Source organism: Leucopleurus acutus (assembly GCF_964270905.1).
Source record: "Leucopleurus acutus genome assembly, chromosome: X".
NCBI lineage: Eukaryota > Metazoa > Chordata > Mammalia > Artiodactyla > Delphinidae > Leucopleurus > Leucopleurus acutus.
Genome location: NC_139148.1, coordinates 943,395 through 962,603, shown reverse-complemented (window position 1 = coordinate 962,603; position 19,209 = coordinate 943,395). Strand labels below are relative to the sequence as shown.

Sequence of the window (19,209 nt, the reverse complement as noted above, 5' to 3'; positions counted from 1 at the left end):
ACTAATAACACAGTGTCAAACACAAAAGGCACAAACTGTTAGGCCTTTGAGGAGAAAAAGATGCATCTGCTGCTACGGCTGGAGATGTCAATGCCACCCATCTCAGGAACTGACAGACCCAGCAGGCGGAGGACCAGTCGGTAAGGGAGGATTGGCCTGGGCAGCACTGATTACGCCTCCACCTTCTGCTGCATAGCTCAGTGGTTTTGGAGGTGGAATACGCATGATCAGTGGAACAGGTTTAGAATTCAGATGCCTGACTCTCGTCTACAGCGATACCTCCCCTGACCTCAGAGATGTCTGCTGATCTGACTCTCCCTCACTTCAGAGAAACCTCCTCTGACCTCACGGAGATCTCCCTTGACTTCAGAGACCTCCCCTACGTACACACGCGATGCCACGTGGCCTGCTCCTCAGTCCTGTACTTGCCCCCCCCATGTTTCAGGGGGCCTGTCTCACCCAGCAACATATCCTGGGCACCCAGAGTGACACCCAGTCCTCCGACTTTCTCAGAGCTGCTGACGGGGCAAAAAACACTTAATGCCAGGCTGCAGGAATCCTGACACAGCTGCCCGTGTGCATCTCTGAGAGGCATCTCCAATCACTGGGCATCTGAGCACGTCCTGCACCCACACCTCGACTGGTGACAGACCAGACCAATGCCAGCGCAGAGAAGGAAAGTGCAAGACTATTGTGCCGACCTGAGATTTTGACGATGATGTGACTAGGGTGGAAAAAGCATATAACCACCCTCCACGTGCTGAGAACATCTGCGTTTGACTTAAAACACAGACAGACGGAGGGATCACTTGCAGCTTGGGGTCCCAGCAGGGGCACTGACACCTACCTGCTACCTCAACTCAAGGTGAGGAGAGAACCACTTTCTTTAAGTCTTTTTTTTTTTTTTTAATGGCACTGTAGCTTTAAAAAGACTGCTTCTGTGAACTTGCTACACTTTTATGTTCCCGGTAAACAAATCAAATGAGTCTCAGGACCCGTGTTCTCCTCCAGGGAGTTACTTTACAAAAGTCACAGCATGTGAAATGAATCTTTAGAAATCAGCGATTTCAGATATGCCAAATTACGCTCAGGTCAGTGAGGTAGCCCGAAGAACTTAAAAACACGAACACACATTAAGTATGGGAAACATTAGTTCATTGGAAAAAGATTTTATTTCACCATAAAAATGCAAACTGGAATAAACACCATCTCTCCTAAGGCGGACGATAACAGCTATTTTTAAGTATTTCTGAGCTTCACTCAGAGAAGCCAACGATTATAAAATTTAACATGTTTGCAGCATTAAATCTGAAACGCTCCAAGTAAAAATAATTTAGCAAAACGGTTTCTTAAAAAAACCACACAGGCTAACCTTGACTAGGAACCAAAACTAATTTTAATCAACCTTTTTTTTTTTTACGCTGAATTACTTGAATTTGTAGAAAAGTGAGCTTCTGGGACCCTCCGTACCACTTCCGCACCTGCCCACACCTAAAAAGACGGCACGTCTGAGTTTCCGCGTTGCAGAACGTACAGCTTCCCCGCCAATGACTTAAATGCACCAGAGCCATTTTCCTTTGGCATCCCACCCAAACTTTGTTCCCAGTCTGTTAAACTTACAAAAGAGGGAAGAAACCAAACAACAAAAAAACACCCGCAGGGCGAGGCTTCCTCTTTTCCATGCCCCATGGGGCTGTGGCCGCCACACCGGACAGTCCATCCCCGTGACGCGACAGGCAGCTCCCGTGAAGTGAGTATGAGAGGCGTCTCCGAGCAGGTGCAGGGATTCGGCGCTGCCAGCCTGTGTGCCCAGGGTGGGGTGGTCTGCAATTCTCACGGCTGGCGGCCTACGTGTTCCTCCTGATTCAGAGAGGACTGCTGACGTTAAAGCTATTGGATCAACAGTTTTAAGGGAAACGAAAGCTCGTCACCGGGGACGATGCCTCTGAACTAGACCCACGGCCACGAGGGAGAGGAGGCTGGAGGCGGTGCCTTCCTCACCAGGGAGCTCCCTGGGTGTGCTGGGGGGGGGTGGCGGGGTGGCGTGGGGGGCAGCGAGCAGCAGCAGGACGTGCGCCCCCCCTCCCCCCCGTCCTGGTCCTCCGGGACGGCTGCTGCCTGGGCCCTCCGTGCATTACCTGTTCCAGGTGCTGCGGTGCCGGCTGGGGGAGCCCGAGCGCGACCTCTCGCTGCGTCGGTGGCGGCTGCGCTTCCTGCCCGAGCTGCCCCTGCGGTCCCGGTCCCGGCTCCTCTCCCGCCGGCCATGCCGGTCTCTGCTGTGGGACCTCCGCGACCGCTCGTGCTCGTGCTCGCACTCGGGGCTGGCGCTGCGCCGGCGGGGGCTCCCGTCCTGGTGCGAGCGCTTCCTGTGCGACCTCCGCTCCTTGGGCAGCCTCACGTCCTCCCGGCTGCCCGCCCGCCGCGGCCGGCTGCGCTCCCGCTTGGGCCCGTCATCGCTGCCCCGGTCCCCGCTGGCCCGGCCGCGGCCCCCGCTGGGCTCACGGTTGCACTTGTCTTGCTCGGAGCGCGCGTCCTTTCTGGGCGCGCTCTGCTCGCAGGCGGCGGGCGCGGCCTTGGGCTGCTGGTTGTTGTCGGGGATGCAGGCGAGGACGCCGGGGCACCTCTTCTCGGAGGGGCCGTCGTCGGGGGCGACACGGCGAGGATCCTGCCCCTCCTTGCTCGGGGCCTCGTCCGCGGCACCGCCGTTCATGTTCTGGGCGGGACCCGCGGCCGGCGGCCGGGGCGGGTCCTCGCGCTGGGCACTGGGCGTGGGCGGGGCGGCGCCCGCGCAGCCGGCCGACACGGTGTGCAGGATGTCCAGCACCGGCTGCAGCAGGTGCGCGTGCGCGGCGCCCAGGCCCGCGGGCGCGCGGGCGCCATCCGCCTTCTTGCTGAGCAGGATGCTGAGCAGACGCTCGCGCAACTCGCGCTCCCGGCGCTGCAGGCCCAGCGCGCGCTCCTTCTCCTCCTCCACTCGCCGCAGCTCCGCCTCCTGCAGCCGCCGGCGCTCCTCCTGCTGCTGCAGCCGCAGCGTCTCCTCCCGCTGCTCCTGCTGCCTCAGCTTCACGGCCTGCGGGACAGAGGGGGCCGCGCCTGAGCTGGGCTCTGAACCCGCACGGACGCTCCGCGGCGCGCGGCTCTGCAGACGCCGGCCTGGGGGACCCGGCGGGCGGGCGGGCGGGCGGCCGGCTGGAGCCCGGCCCGCCGCACCTGCCCGCGCCCGGGCGTCCTGCCCAGCCGGCGGAGGAAAGCCCTGGCAAAGCTCCTCGCCGCAGCCCCGGGGCGGGCCTTCTGCGCCTGCTGTCGGTGCGAAGGTCGCCGGCCACGGGGAACTGAGATTACGGCGCGGAGGCGCGGGGCCGGGCCTGCTCAGGGTCTTCAATATTCACCATGAAACAAGAACACGCTGCCACAGGTCTCAGCGCGCCCGCCACGCTCCTTCCCGCGGACTGATCACAACTGTAACCAGACAACAGGTTAGGGTCGCCCCGCGCCTGACTCTGCGGCCCGCCTGAGCACCAGGCGCGCCCAGCAAGGTCCGTCCACGCCCCCGGCCCGGCTCGCGGCAGTTACCGGCCTGGCCTCCAGGAGAAGCAGGTGCGGGAACCGGGAGGGCCGTCCGCACAGCGCAGCTGAGACCTGTCAGCTCTGCAGCTGCGGACCGAGGGGGCGCGGCCCGGCTCCAGGCGCCTGGCTTCCCGGGGCCACGGCGAGGACCGCGCATCTTCCGGCCTCTGCCCCGACCCCCGGCAGGCCCCGGCCCAGGGCGGCTGACCTGACGGGGCCTGAGCAGCGCGGCCCCAGTGAGCCCCGGGGGTGGGCGGGCGGCCCTTGGCGGGCTCTGCCCACCCCCACTTCCCGCCACCTAACCCCCCCGCCCCCGTCAGGCCGGCCCTTGCGAGGCCTGGACGTGGGGAGGCCGACCCACAGCTCCACGGGCTCCCTCAGCACAGGGCGCGGATCTGGAGAGCCGACCCGGGGACGCCAGAAGCGTCGTCCCGCGCAACGAGCCCCACCCGCGGGCCGGGCGCCGTGTCCCGCAGGCGCGGCAGGTGGTACCTTGGCGCGGCTCAGCAGCTCGGCGATGAGCCGGATGGACTGCAGGTTGCGCTGCGCCAGCAGCAGCTTGCGCTCCTCCAGCCGGATCTTCTCCTGCAGCTTCCGCTGCTCCTCCGCCTGCAGCCTCTCCAGCTTCCGCTGGCCGCGCCGCAGCTCGCGCTCCCGCTGCCTCTGCGCGCGCCTGCGCAGCTTCTCCTCCCGCCGCCTCTCGCGTTCCTGCTCCTCCAGCTCCTTCTGCTTCCTGCGCGAGCGAGACACGGGCTCCGTGAGGCCGCGGGCCGCATGCGCGAGGGCGCGCCATCCACAGGGCACCCGGGTGGCGGCCGCGGGGCTCGGCATCGCGGCGCTTCCTCCCCGGAGAAACCTCAGTCGCATCCGGGGACCCCGAGGAGCGCGGCGCTCAGGGGCTGCGAGTTTCCGGCGTCATCCGCGGGAGAGTCTCGCTGAGTGCGACCCCAGCCCGGAATCGTGAAGAAAGGGACGGATGGCCAGGGAGGACGCAGCGGCCGCTGAGTTTTGAACAAGAGGCACCCGGCTGGCGGAGGGGCGACGACGGACGGACGGGGAAAGGGCTGCGACGCGGAGCGACGAGGCCCCTCCGCTGGCCGCACGCACCCTGAGCGCAGAGCCAGCGTGCTGCACCGTCCCCAGCCCCAGCCCCAGCCCCAGCCCCAGCCCCAGCGGCAGCGGAGACACCCGGCCCGGGCTTTCACACCCCGGGAACCCGCGGGCCCTGAGCGGGAGGGAATCGGCAACGTACACAGCCGCAGGAAGGTTCCGGAAGCAGCGAGCTAAGGGCAAGACCAAACACGAGAGACTACCGCATGGCCTTTCATAGGAAGTAGTGGAAACGACAAAGGCACGGGGACGCAAACCCGACCCGGTCTGCCTTGGGGTGTACCCCGATCAAGGGGTCCCGAGAGGACGCACTGCCTGGGGAAACCCTGCGAGATCACTGCGTACACACTCCCTGGAGACAGCGACTGTTCCATAAACACCCCCGCACCACACCCACCAGCCTAGACCCTAACAACATCCTTCCTCGTTCGGAAATGAGGATGCCACCGAAAGCAGGATGGCTCCAGACCCCCAGGGAAGGTCTGAAGACCAACGGATGTGTCCACCCGGCACACCCACATCTCCTGCGAGCTTTTGTTCGCTGAGTTGCGGGTGGGGCCGGCACAGCAGAGAGGTCGCTGCAGGAAGGACCAGACACAGAGGAGACCCCTGAGGCCAGAAGGCGGACTGTCTGCAGAAGAGCCGACATCACTCCCAGGGTGCCAGGCCCGGAGGAGGCGGCGGGAGGACCCAAGCTCATCCGGACGCGGAGGAGGGGGCGGGCTGGGCACCGAGGCCGAGCTAACGCGGGGAAGCAAGACAGCTCGAGGGTGCCGGCGTCCAGGAGGCCACACACACCTGAAGGCCTCCCGCAGCAGGTGTCCGTCAAGAGCTGCGGGTCCTAGCTGCCTCACGGGCCTCAAGTGCCCACAGCTCTCAACTGTGGAGCTCATGGCCCACGGCGTGCCACGACCAGGAACGCGACCGCTACTGGGCAGTTGCACTCTGTTCCTATGAACACAGAAGGACCCAGAGACGCGCGCCCGTGATGCGGCACAGACGCCGAGCCTCCGTCCCACAGCCCTGGTCACCACTGCTCACCCTGGGCGCCTCCCGGGCCCACCGCTCGTGCCAGGCCAGCCCTGCCACGCTCCGTGGCCACAGCCGAGGCGCCGCCCTGGGGCTGCGAGGCCGGGTCCTCACCAGGACGTGTCCTGCTCTGTGTCCTCCAAGGCCACTCTCAGTCCCGTTTCCCCACCCACTTTTCCTGCCATAAGGTCAAGCAAATTGCCTTTAACGAGACCTCAGAGCTGCTTTAGGAAGGCCGTGGGGAACTTCTACACCCCCCAGCTCGGGGGCTTGTGGTCACGGCCCACCTCGAAGAGGGGAGACAAGGCCCGTTTGGGGACAAGGGCGGGTGGGTGGTCCGCACGCCACTTGCGCTTCCCGGTTCTGCCTGAGGGGGCCGTGCTGACGCTGCGGCCCGGTTCACTGCACGATCCCAACCGTCCCCGCCAAGGGCCGCCTCCTGAGGGCAGCCACGCAGCGAGTACAGCCTACACTCCCCGGACGCCCGTTCCTCTCTCTGCACCCACGGCCTTACTCCGGGGCTCCTGGCCCCCAACCAACGGCCACACCCTCGTCTGCAGCCCAGGCATCCCCGCCTCCCCGCGGGAGCCACGTAGGGCTGAGCAGAGAACAGCGGCATGGTCTGGACGCACTACCCTGGAACTGGGTTCCGGTGCAGACAAAGGAACTGCTACCCGCCGAGATATCTCCGCATCTGTGTTAGTGCTGTCGGTGAAGAAGGGAAAACAAAACAGGAACTCGACAGCCAGGGCAAGAGGTAAGTCAATTCAGCCAACAGATAAACACACTGGTGAACAATGAACTGCCCAGATCACGCACACCTAAGACTGAACAACACTCTGCAAAACACACGACACCTTGACTGTAACACACACACACACACGCTGGAAAGAAACACCAAGCGCACAGCAGCCGTGATGGACCAAGAAGAATCTTTCCTTGTTTTCTAAAATCCAGGTAGTATCGTTGATCAGGTTGCCTTTATAACTCACAAAGCAAAAGATAAAAGGGGGAAAGGTCGTCCCCCGAGTTTGCCGTTAGACGCGTGAACCTCAGTTACTTTACAGACCTCCTAAATGAGGCGTTTTTGCTAAAACCCGCCAACGTCATCAGTTCTCTACTTCACTTAAAAGCAGCTTCAGCCTGAACGCAAAAACCTGCAAAACAGCCAAGACTCCGTGCCTGTGTCAGCAGGACCCGCGCACGGCACTCAGGGAGGCTCGGAGGGGGAAGGCCCGTCCAGGGCACTGGGCAGGGCCACGCGGGTAGGGGGCTTGGCCACGCGGGTAGGGGGCTTGGCCACGCCGCCGCCGCCCGCACATGCGCACACGGGTGCGCGCACGGGGCCCAGGCGGGAGCCCCGAGCGGCCCGGGCCGCACGCACCTCTCCTCGGCCCTCTGCCTCTCCTCCGCCTCCTTCTCCCGGCGCTTCTGCTCCTCCCGCTGCTGCTCCAGCTCCTGAAGCTTCTGCCGCTCGAGCTGCCGTTTCCTGATGGAGGCGTCGCTCAAGTGTTTGGTCGAATCGAAAGAAACCTTCAGAGGGAGAACGGGGCAGGTTGGGGCGGGTCGGGCGACCGGAGAGCCTCCCTGAGGGCGACAGCCCCGCCCGCGCGAGGCCGGCTTCCCCAGAGTCAGCGCAGGGAAGGGGCTTCCGGGACGCCCTCCCCTGGGTGGCCGCGGGCCCCGAGCCTCACGGTCAGCGCTCAGGACCCCACTCCTCCCGAGAGGGGAAGGGGACCACGAACCACAGGGACAGCGCCGGGAGCACGAGCGTACCCGGAGCCCCGACGCCCTGCCCCGGTACCGGCGGCAAACGCGCCCCTCTCCCCTCCTGCCACAGGGCCCCGGGGCCCCGAGGCCGGCTGCCGCGCCTCCCCCGCCCAGGCGGCACGGGGCACAGTGCGCGGCCGTAAAAGAACCGTCGCCTCGTTTCAAGGGACGTTTGGGGGCCCGGCTGGAGCTCCTCCCAGGGCCACCGTCACCCTGGCAGCCACGGGAGGACGTTCGGCTCCCTCGCGCGCCCTGAAGACGCAGGCTCTGTGAGAGAAGCACGGGGCCGCCCGCTCCCCTGCCCGCGGCTGCCGTCCTGCAGGTCGGCGCCCTGCCCGCGCCGCAGGGGCCCCTCCCTCACCTTGATGTTGCAGGCCACGGCCTTGCCGTCCTCGCCCTTGTACATGAGCTTCATGCCGCGCAGGGCGCTCATGGCCTGGATGAAGCCCGCGTACTCGCGGTACTGCACGTAGGCCTCGAAGTTCAGGTGGCCCCCGAAGCTGAAGGTGTGGAAGTTGCGGCCCGTCATCTCCTCGCGGTAGGGGTCCAGCATGGGGATGTCCACGTTGCGGATCTCCCCGAAGCGCTCAAACACCCGGACCAGCACCTCCTCGCTGGGCTTCTCGGAGCCCGACTCCTTCAGGGCGAACCACTTGCAGGGCAGCCCCTCCAGGTGGATGGTGTCGGGCCGCTCGCCCGGCAGCGTCTCGTTCATGTCCTTGGCGTCCCGGAAGAAGGAGTCCCAGTCGTGGCGGGTGGGGAAGTCGATCTTGAACTCGGCGGCGCGCACCTTGAGGATGTCGGAGAAGCCGCTGAGCTTGATGGTCTTGCCGTCCAGGCAGGCCAGGAAGGCCCTGACCAGGCTCTTGTTCTCCACCTCGCCCTCGAAGCGGATAAAGTCCATGGTGCTCTTGGAGATGCGCAGCGCGGAGAACTGGTGGTCGCGCACCATGCCCTTCAGGCGCTCCATCACCTCCCAGTTAGAGATGGACTTGCCCGGCTGCTTCAGCTGCGGGAGCGCCACGCTGATGGTCATTTTCGTGATGGGCTTCAGGTACAGGCCGTAGGGAGGGCACAGCTCCACCGCCTCGGACGTGTCGTGCACGATGGTAGCCGCAGCCATAGCCGGGACCTCGGGCCTGAAAAACACGCGTGCGCTACGGGTCAGGGCCGGGCACCGGGCCGAGGTGTCCCAGGCTGGCCGGTGCCGCGGGCCCGGAGCAGGGAGGCAAGTCTGCTCGCTCTCTGTACGTCAGGCACACGGGCCTCTACAGAGGGAAAGGCCCTCGGCCCGAGACGTTGGTGCTTTTAATGAGATTACACTAAAGCAGGGGAGAAAACGGGCCGACAAAACGTTTAGGCACAGCTGGCAGCCCGACTCCTCCAGCAGCGCTGACCTGCCCCCAGTACCCAGAGGCAGCTCTCCCGGGGCCAGGGCAGTGGGAGCCCAGCTCGGCGGGGTCGGTCGCTGCCCTCAGCGAACACGGGGCAGGCCGGCTCCACCCGCCACCTCCACCAGAGGGTGCACACACCTCACGGGGGAGGGAAGGGACGGCCCAGGACAGGCATCTGGGAGGGTCTGTGGAGGAGGTGGCCCTGTGTTTCCACGGAAGAAACAAGAAAGAAGTTTCAGGCTGAAAAAAACAGCCAAGGGCCATCGACTTCAACTTCCCCAGTGTGGGCAGAGGCACCCTCTCTGTTCCCAGATAAAGCATAAAAAGTGACATTTCGGAAACCGGGGGAGGGGAGGGAGCCCCTCCTCCCCTCCTCCCCCAGCTCTTCCCACCTGCTGGGAGACGTGCCTGCTTCCAGAAAGCCTGACCCACGGACACCAAGCCCTACAGGTGGCGGCCTCAGCCGGTCTGCCCGCCCACCCGCTAGCTCTCGGAGCTCCCGCCCCAGATCCAGGAGGAACCCCAGGGGTGCGGGCGTCCCAGCTGGAGGAAAGCCACGTGGCAGGGTCAGGGGTACTGCAGAGGAGCTCTGGCCTGGTTTGAGACCTGTGACTCCCCGCTCCACAGGACCCCAAACGCCGCAGGGAGGGCCCGAACCAGAGCCCCGGACACCCTCCCCCCTCCCCGCCTGCCTGCCGGGAGCCCTGGTACTCCCAGCTTCCCTGTTGCTTGGCTTCTCCTGCATCCTGGGCGCGACCCCCAGCCCCTTCGCTGCCCTGATACCCCCAGCTGACCCTACGCGGTGCCCAGTACCTCCAGCCCCTCTAACTGTCCCCCCCGCCCCTCAGTTCCCGCCTTCCCTGTCCCGGGCCGCTGCCTGTAACCCCCGCCAACCCCATTAACCTCGGAACCCCCAGCTCCCGGCCCCGCCTCCTTCCCTCTCCGGCACCGGCCCTGCCCTCACCCCCCGCACCGCCCCCCCCGGTACCAGTGGCCTCCTGGGAACCCCCGTCCCCCCGGACGCCTTTGGCTCTTCTCCCAGCCCCCAGTGTCCTCGGCCCCAAGATCCCCGCAGACCTCGGCCCCTGCTACCTCGTCACCCCAGGTCCCCCTCCCCCGGCTCCTCACAGACCTAGGCCCTCGATTCCCACACTCCAGGTCCCCAGGCCTACGACCCCCGCCCCCAGGCCGCCCGCAGACTCCCGGCCTCTGGGTCCTCCGCCCGTGAGTCCCTGTTCCCGAGAGCCCCGCAGACCCCGGCCCTCTGATACCACGGCCACTGGGTCCCCGCTCCCAGACCCCCGCCCGGCTCGCGGGCGGAGGCGGCTGCGGGCGGCGCTCACCGGAGCGGGGTTCCGCCTGCGTCCCAGGCCGCCGCCGCCCTGGCCCCAGCTCTCCGCGGGCCCCCGACGACCCTGGCAGGCGCGGCCTCCCCGCCCGGCGTCGCGACCGTCCACCGGAGGCAACCCCAACGCGACCCGCCACCACCACCGCCGCCGCCGGCGCCGCCGCCGCCGCCCGCCCCTGTGACGCATATCCGCTTCCGGCGCCGGGGCCCGCGGAAGCGGCCGCGCGGCGGCTCCCTGTTTCTCCTCCAGGCCCTGGTCCCGCCCTCGGAGGCGGGACTTCCGGAGACGACGGGGTGGTGCAGGCCGGGGTCTCCCCTCCCCCCCCGGGCTTTGCACTGCTCATGCGCGAGCCCACCCCGCCCCCAGGCCGCTACCTGTGTTCAGGTCCAGGCTGAGGCCACACCTGGGGCAGGAGTGTGAGGCCACCTGCCTTAGGACCGGGACCAGGTGTTTGGGCCTAAATTTCTATTATAATTATGCATCGCACATAATATGTAATATAATTTCGTTATAAACTATTACCTAATTACATATTGATTATTTTATTTACTATAGGAATTGATTCGTTGCATAACGTTATTATATTATAAGGTAATTACATCTACATATGTAATACAATGTTAGTGTAAACATATAGTATTTTTACATTTTGAATGTTTTACATTTTAACATTTATTTTTCTATAATATTTATTTTTAATATCTGAAAATGACACAAATTACATATCGATTATTTGTACTTACTTGACATATACTTTATGTATTTTATCATTTTAAGGTGAAGCCTAATAATATCTAAAATTTAAATGTAAATAAGTAATAATATGCTTTAGGCGTTATATGCAACGTATTTCATATGTAATGAACTTTTGCATAACTACATGTTACATGTATTTTATGCATAATAATATACATATAATTTTATGATATAAATTAACAAATGACAATTTATTAAGCTCCCACTTTGTGCCAGGCGCTGCACAAGGCATGTGATTCTGATGCCCCAAATATGTCACAAGTCCCCACATTGAAAATCCAGGGTTGGGGGCTTCCCTGATGGTGCAGTGATTAAGAATCCGCCTGCCTAATGCAAGGGAAACGGGTTCGAGTCCTGGCCTGGGAAGATCCCACATGCGGCAGAGCAACTAAGCCCGTGCGCCACAGCTACTGAGCCTGCGCTCTAGAGCCCATGAGCCGCAATTACTGAGCCCGCGTGCTACAACTACTGAAGTCCGCGCGCCTAGAGCCAGTGCACAGCAACGAAGACCCAACACAGCCAAAAATAAAAATAACTAAGTTTATTAAAAAATAAACAACCCAGGGTCGGAGAACAAGAGCACAGACCCTCTGTTTTTCAACACGGAAAGTGCCAAAGCATTTGCTTCAGAAGGGGCGAGAGTGGGTAACTCCACCCTATGTCAGGTGGAGTTTTGAAAAGAGGCTCCTGGGTATTTGCTGGGTGTCTGCTATGGGTGAGATATGTAGTCGAATTAAATGCTACCCATATAGTCAAATATAATCATGACATCCACCTGACAAGGAGGAAACGGAGGCTCCAGGGTCCCCCAGGTAGGGGGGGTCCCTCTTTGAACACAGGCAGGCTTCTCAGTGGGGTATGTATCTTTTCTGTTTTCTTTTGTCTTCTTCTTCTGGAGAACGTAAAGGTGTTTGGTGTTCCCTTGAAAGCCGTTCTCCCAAAGGCTGCTTGCATGTGGATGGCTTGCTTATTTCCCTGGAGAACTGTTAAATTTGGAAACTGCTTTTCCGCTGTGTTCTACCAAGCAATTTGCAAAGTGAATTAAGAAATGAGGTATTCACTTCTTCGGGAGCGGCAAGACTAAGAAATGATTGTAATAATTTGGGAAATGTTCAAGGAAAATCCTTTTACAGTTTTGAGCAAAATGTTCCTCCAGGGGATGTACCCCAGAAACAGAAAAACAAAGTTCCCAATTACCTGTAGCCCGAATCCTTTGTCCTGGCGTGATATATGCGTGGGTATATAAATCCCTCTCGTTGAGTGTGACAGGGACCTGGGAATAGGATGAGATATCGCTCCCAGGATTATATGGCAATGGTGAAGGAATTCTGTGGTTGTAATTTAAGTCTATAATCCACTAATTCGAGCTAATGGAAGGAGAGATTATTTTGGATGGGCCTGACCTAATCAGGTGTCGGAGTCAGGGCTAAGACGTCGGAGAGCTTTGAAACAGCAGAGGAACTGCCTGGTTGCCTCGAGGAGCAAACTGCCTGGTGGAAAAATACCACTTGGCAGGGATTGGCAGGTGGCTTCTGGGAGATGACAGTCTTAATGCCCCAACACAAGAAACTGAAATTCTTCCAACAAGCACTGAGCTTTGAAGAGAGCCCCAAGCCCCCAGTGAGACCCCTAGCCCCGGCTGACACCTTGATTTCAGCCCGGTGAACCCTTGAGCAGAGGACGCCATTAGCCCGTGCCTGGACGCCTGACTTAGGGAAACTGGGAGATGGTAAACATGTGTTGTTTACAGCCTCTACGTTTGGAGCCCTTTGTTACCCAGCCATATATGACTACTACATCTGGAATCAACATATGGATCCCTCAGCCCTCCTTAATCACAGAAAAACATGCCTCTTTACCCCACGCAGAAAATGACCTCCTCTCGTGCTTAAATAAGCAGTGATTTTCTTATCATCACTCGATTCAGTTTTTAGGACTGCTGTCACACATTACCCCAGACAGCACAGAAATGTACCCCCTTCAGACCAGAAGCCTGAAATCAAGGTGTGGGCTGGGTGGGTTCCTTCTGAGGGCTCCAAGGAAAGATCTGTCCCAGGTCTGTCTCCTGGCTTTGGGTGGTTTGCTGGCACTCTCCAGTGTCCCTTGGCTTGTGGCAGCCTCCCTGCCATCTCTGCCTCTATCCTCAAAGGATCGTCCTCCCTCTGTGTGTGTGTCTCCGTCTCTTTTTCTCATAAGGGCCCCGTACACATTAGATTAGACCCACCCTCCTCCGCTGTGCCCTCATCTTCATGTAACTAATTACAGCTGATGCAGAGGTACTCAGGTTCATGCTGGATGTAGGCATTCAATGAGGTACTGCGAGAATTGAGAACAGTAAGCTGGACACCTGTTTCTGAACCCAGAGCTACTCCAATTCTGGCTTCCATCTAGATTCAGATACTTCCCTCCAGGTTAGACACCTTCCCCCCTCTGTATCAGCATTCCTTTCACTTTGAGCCATATCGAGGGACCCTGTTAATCCATTCCTTCGAGAAAAGTGCCTGGTGTTAGTATGGGCATCTATAAATGTATGTATATATGTATGCATACATCTATCTATCTGTTCATCTATCCATCCACCCACCCATCCATCCATTCATCTACCCATCTATCCATCCATCCATTGACCCATCCAGCCACTCATCCAACAACCCATCCATCCATCCATCCATCCATCCATCCACCTATCCATCTGTGTGTCCATTCACCCTCCACCCATCCACCCATGCGTCTGTCCATCACCCATCCATCCATGTACCCACCCACCCAACCATCCATTCATCTACGCATCTATCCATCCATCCATTGACCTATCTGTCCTTTCATCCAACAATCCATCCATCCATCCATCCTTCCATCCAACCATTTGTCTGGCTATCCATCCATTCATCCACCTGTGTGTCCATTCATCTGTCAATTCAGCCTCTACACTCCATCTGTCTGTCTCTTCATCCATCCATCCATCCATCCATCCATTTATCCATCTATCCACTCATCCATTGGTCTACCCACCCATCAGCCTATCTGTCCACTCACCCATCCATTCACCCATCCTTCCATCCACCCACTCACCCACCTGTCCATCTGCCCATCGATCCACCTACCCATCCAGCCATCCCTCTCTCCATCCACCTCACAGATCCATGCCTCTCAAGACTTTATTCAAAACAACCCCTTTCCACCAGGTGGCGCACCCACCTCCTTAATGAACACTGGCAAGAGCTCCACCATATTAATCCTCTGGTCTGGATGTGAAGCCAAGGTCTGAGGGGTCATCCATCCTCAGCAAAGTATCAGTCCAGTCATTTCCCATGAACATTCCCCTATTTATGGAGTCCACCTTCTGCCACTCAGTCTCCTATTAGATCATTTCTTATTTATTCCAGAACTTTCTACGCAATGTATCATGCCGTAAGCAGCACAATAGAAAGAAAAAGGCACCCCACAATTGAAGACTCTGCAGAAATGCACTCTCGCCTCTGCTGGTGCTGGCGGTACAAATTAGCCTGAAGTTCAAAAGTAAATTCCACAAAATCTCTCAATTACCATGTTTAAAGTGCTCACATTCTCTTTGAGTCTCCAGCCTCAGTGTTGGTAATTCAGACTATAGAATTATTCCCCACAGATATGCAGAAGCATATGTGTAAGTTCTGCATACGTGCGCGTGTGGCCACACACACACATATAGTATGCGTATATAATGTACATATGTGTGTATATACATATATATGTGTGTGTGTGTGTGTATATATATATATGTAGTCCCTGTAGGTATAAAAGGCATATATGCAATTAATGCTTCTGGCTGCATTAGGAAACCTGAAATTGGAAACAGCCCTAATGCACACACTCAGGATGCTGAGTAAGCCGTGACAGCAACCTCTATGCTGAGTCAGGCACAGATATACTCACCCACTCACTCTCTGAGTGTTACATGAAGACCTCATGCTGCAGACGTGTTACACGCCCCCGCTGTTGTGATGATACGGTGGTACTCAACGGTGACGTCAGACTGTGGGATCAGTAGTTTGGGGTGGGTGACTGCATCACTGTCGAAGATGGAGAAAGGGGATTAGGCTGGGATAAAGGACTCAGGGATTGATCAAGGGTGTCTGGTTGGGTTACAAGGGTCAGGGGTGGTGGGATAAGAATGACTCTGAGGTCTCAGGCTCTGGCCACCGGGTGAGGTCAATGACATGCACTGAGGGGAAACCAACAGAAGAAGGTGCAGTTTGGAAGAGGAAGGAGGCAGGTGGGTCCAGGAGGGTTGACTTAGCTTGGAGGTGCCTGCAGCCTTAAGGGAGCTGTCCTGTAAACTCAGGAGCCCCGGCTGAGTCTAGAGCAGGAAAAACCATGATATTGGAGGTGCATCCCCGGTGCAGGAGAAGATACTGGGCACAATTCAACCATCCACCCCCCAATTCATCCATCCATCCATCCATCCATCATCCATCCATCCATCATCCATCCATCACCCATCCATCACCCATCCATCCATCCGTCATCCATCCAGCCATCCAGCCATCATCCACCCACCCATCCATCCATCCATCCATCCATCCATCCACCCATCCATCCATCACCCACCCGTCATCCAGCCAGCCAGCCAGCCACCCATCCATGCATGCACGCATCAATGTGTGACCATATGCACAGAATATTGTCCACTAGGGAAACTCACCTGAGCCTCAGCATCCAGTATTATTGGTACTCAACCACGTGGCTGTCCTTTAGTCTCCAGCCCCCTCCAGACGTTCAGGATACTAATGTTTGTAGTCTCCATCTTCTCCTGGAGTTTGGAACTGATATGGCATGTCCCAAAGTCTCCATCATAAATCGCATCGTTAAAGGGTCCAGCAGCCAACGTCCCCAAGCAAACAAAGACACGCCTATGAAGCAGGACACTGCAGGGGCCTGGAGGTCACCTCTCGGGAGTAGAGGGCAAAGACAGGCCTGTCTCCGGGTCAGGTTAAGTCTTCACTACGCACAAGCAAAGCACAGGAGTGCTACAATTTATGGCAGTGCTTTGAAGGAAGATGAGAAAGGGTGACATAAAGCCTGGGGAGGGCGAGGGTGGGGTCCCCTCATGAGAACAGGGCGAGAGCTTTAAGGGCAGTACAGCAGGGCTTGTGGAAGGTAGTTGAAGGGAACGTGGCCTCCTGGTGCAAAGAGGCACCCTCTGCACAAGCCCAGACAGGAGTGGCCAAATGTCCTTATGGCACTTTCCCTGGGGGAGATCAGAGAGCCCTCCGGTGGGGTCCCCAGGACAACGAGATCCTGGCGGGTCCAGGAGAGGCTGAACCGTACACCAGCCGTCAGCACCTAAGTGGAGGCTGCGGTTATATCTTGCTGCGTTAAGATCGATTTCATCTCCCACTTCCCCTCACCTGTGTGGTCCATCATACGATCGCAGAGAGACACACAGTGTTTCCTGGAGCAGAAGGTCGGTTTAGCAAGGGCCCTCCCTCCTCACTCTGTGCAAAGATGGACTATATTTTCAGGGTGGTTGTTCCCAGTCTGTAGACATGAGCAAAGTGTCTTCATGATTGGTGCCTTCCCCATTATTTCTCAAGAACGTTCCTTAAATCTCTACATTATTTCCTCCCCAGATCTGCATAATTAGAGCTGGAATTTTTTTTTCCTTTTTTTAGTAAACCAGCGTCACCTCTCCAAGTCTTTGGAAGGAAAGGTATTATGTGTGTGGTTCTCTCGCAGACTTTCTCCCACCGTCCCTTTCTCTTCCCCTGACTGCACTACAACACGTTAATCATCTCTGAGCGTGGGTTTGCAGATACAGAGGCCTAAGGGGTGGTCGACAGGAGACAGACACCACCCCAGTCACTGGAAGTGGTCTGGAGGTGAGGTCACCAGGAGAGATGATCCGTGTCTAGCCCTGTTAATGATGAGATCACAAGAATCAAATACACTCCATGGGAAAGGACCCAGGGTACCACGACAGGTTACCTAAGGTTGCTTAGGAACAGGGGGAGTGGGGAGATTTCACTGACAACATAGCCTGATGAGAAAATGCTGCTTCCTGTGTTGCAGAGTCCGGGAATTCATTAGCTGTTGATGTGCAAGTGATATTTTAAGGAGATATGCTATGGGGGGGTGGGGTCTTATATGCTATGGGGGGGTCTTATTTCCTGTGTGAGGAGGAGAAAATCAGATGTTGTGAAGATCAGAGCAGAGGGCAGTCTCGGAGCAGGAGCTAAAGGTACAAAACTGAGATAAAGGAGAGTCCCTCCTTTCACAGAATTGACGTCCTCAGGTCTGTCACCAACGTGCGGGCCTTCCCTTTTCTCTTTAGGGTAACTGGGGTGTAATTCAGAACAGAGTGGAAGGTGTTTGTCCGGGACGAACAGAACCAGGAAAAAGCATGGGCTCCAGAGCCAACTGTGTAGCGATGGTCAACTGGAAGTTTCCAGTGGCAGGTGACAGCTGGGGGTGGGGGAGGCCCAGGACTGTGGTCCACACCACGAGGCCCCCAATAAGTGACGGCTGCCAGACAGACTCACAGACAGGGCCCAGTCCTGAGAGGTCGGCGAGAGAAGGACTCATCCTCGGGGACTGGGCTCTCGCCTCCTGTAGCTGGACCCTGAGGGCGACGGGGGGAGTGCGTAAGCGTTGTGTGGACTGAAAAAAATGCAGAACCTAAAAGTTGAGAATTATGTTTTATTTGGTGGACTTGCTGAGGACTTAAGTCCAGGAGGCAGCGTCTCAGAAGGCTCTGAGGCACTGCTTGCAAGAGGTCAGGGAGGGGCCAGGGTATCTAGGGGTTTTTGCAACAAAGACCAGGTGGTCAGAACATTAAAAGGTCACAGTTAATTAAAGAAAACCAGGCATTTCAAGTGCATGAATTTAGCGCGTTTCTTTGTATGGGGAGATGCAAGAGTCTGGGCTCATCGAAATCATTCCTTTGATGTGCACCTTAGCTATCGGGGCCAGCATCCTGTTTTTCTCCATCCTGAGTCCCTCCAGGGTGCACTGTTGGGAGTGGCTGTAGTGGCCTCATGGCCGCAACATCCTTTATTTACTGAAAGGGCAGGCAATATTTTTCATTCACGGTTGCAAGAATCCCAGCGACCAGTGAACTGAACTAGGGTCCAGTGTTAGAGCACTGGCCACCTTTGTCCTCTCCATCCATCCACCCACCCACCCACCCATCCTTCCTACATTTCTACTGGCCCAACTTCGATGGATGAACGCTCATCAAAAATATTCTCAAAGTCTCCTTCTTCACCCATCTCATCTTAGGTTGAGAGAATTGCCCCACTTGACAAAATTCTCTTGACCAAGGGACCATCAACCTCTCATAATGTTTCACTTCACCTCATGGGTCCCATCCTTATTTAAACGCTAATGTTTTGTTCCTTGTGGATTTTTGCATCAATTTTTATTGCTGTCAGTGATCACATGACATGAGCATCCTTACGCTGAAGACTGAATTTGGGGCACAGTAGTTTTATTTTATTTTGCCCCCCCCCCAGGACGTGCAATCAACAAACCCAGGGAAACCCTCACCAGTAGTGGTGGGTTTCCCCCCCCACAGCTGGGTTGCCAGCCCTGTTCAGTCACCCAGGTTTGCTCAGAGGTGGGGCTCCCCAAGGTAAGGGGATAGCTCGGGCCGGCTCTTCATTTCCTGCCTTTTTTCTGTTCCATTTGCACCTCATTGCTCACTGGACATCCTGTGGACATGACTGACATGCAGAATTCCAGGGGTGTTTACAGCTGGAGAAAGCGTTGCCCGCCGCGTTGCCCTTCTCCCTCTACCCACTGTGGCCAGGACCACCACGCCTGGCTCTCTCCATAAACCAGCCAGTTCCCTAGCATTCACTGTACCACCCTCTGGTCGCAGGCAGCTGCAGAAACGCAAGCTGGCTTTATGATTTTCTTCCTTGCGCACGGAAAGCTGTGAGGGTAAGATTAGCCTGGACGCAGGAACAATGGTATCTGCTCAATCTTCTTGTCGGCAAACCGAAAGCTGAGCACCACCTTCTCACTGGAAGACTTGTCCACAGAAGCTTAGCACCTTCCTGAAGCTCAGAAGAGCGAGCCTTTTCGGTAATGAACACCTACCAGCCTGGGTATGAAACAGACAGCAGCCCCAAGCCTGCCTGCCTCTCCACAAAGGCAGCAGAAAGAACTCAGCCACCTGCCCTGGTCCAACGTCCCGTTTTAGCAAACGTCATCATCGTGTTTCCCTGACACCTTCCAGGGGTGACTGCGTCCCC

At 57.9% G+C, this 19,209-nt stretch overlaps 1 protein-coding gene across 4 annotated transcripts; it reads right to left on the bottom strand.

Annotated features, from left to right (window-relative positions):
• Positions 1–1,147: 1,147 nt before the first annotated feature.
• Positions 1,148–10,342, bottom strand: LOC309977721 (A-kinase anchor protein 17A-like; the record flags this gene model as incomplete). 4 transcript variants are annotated; one of them, XR_014327089.1, is made up of 7 exons in its annotated part: positions 10,214–10,312; positions 7,838–8,615; positions 7,091–7,239; positions 4,060–4,300; positions 2,139–3,070; positions 1,621–1,890; positions 1,148–1,491 (listed from the first exon to the last, which is right to left on the bottom strand). XR_014327089.1 is itself a non-coding variant. In XM_082864019.1 (6 exons), the coding sequence occupies exons 2-6, from the start codon at positions 8,597–8,599 to the stop codon at positions 1,866–1,868; spliced, it is 2,109 nt and encodes a 702-aa protein (XP_082720145.1). In that variant the 5' UTR covers positions 8,600–8,615; positions 10,214–10,342. The 4 variants fall into 4 exon arrangements, 3 of the variants coding, with proteins under 3 accessions (XP_082720145.1, XP_082720144.1, XP_082720146.1); XM_082864019.1 differs by having other exon boundaries at positions 1,148–1,890; positions 10,214–10,342; XM_082864018.1 differs by having other exon boundaries at positions 1,148–1,860.
• Positions 10,343–19,209: the final 8,867 nt, after the last annotated feature.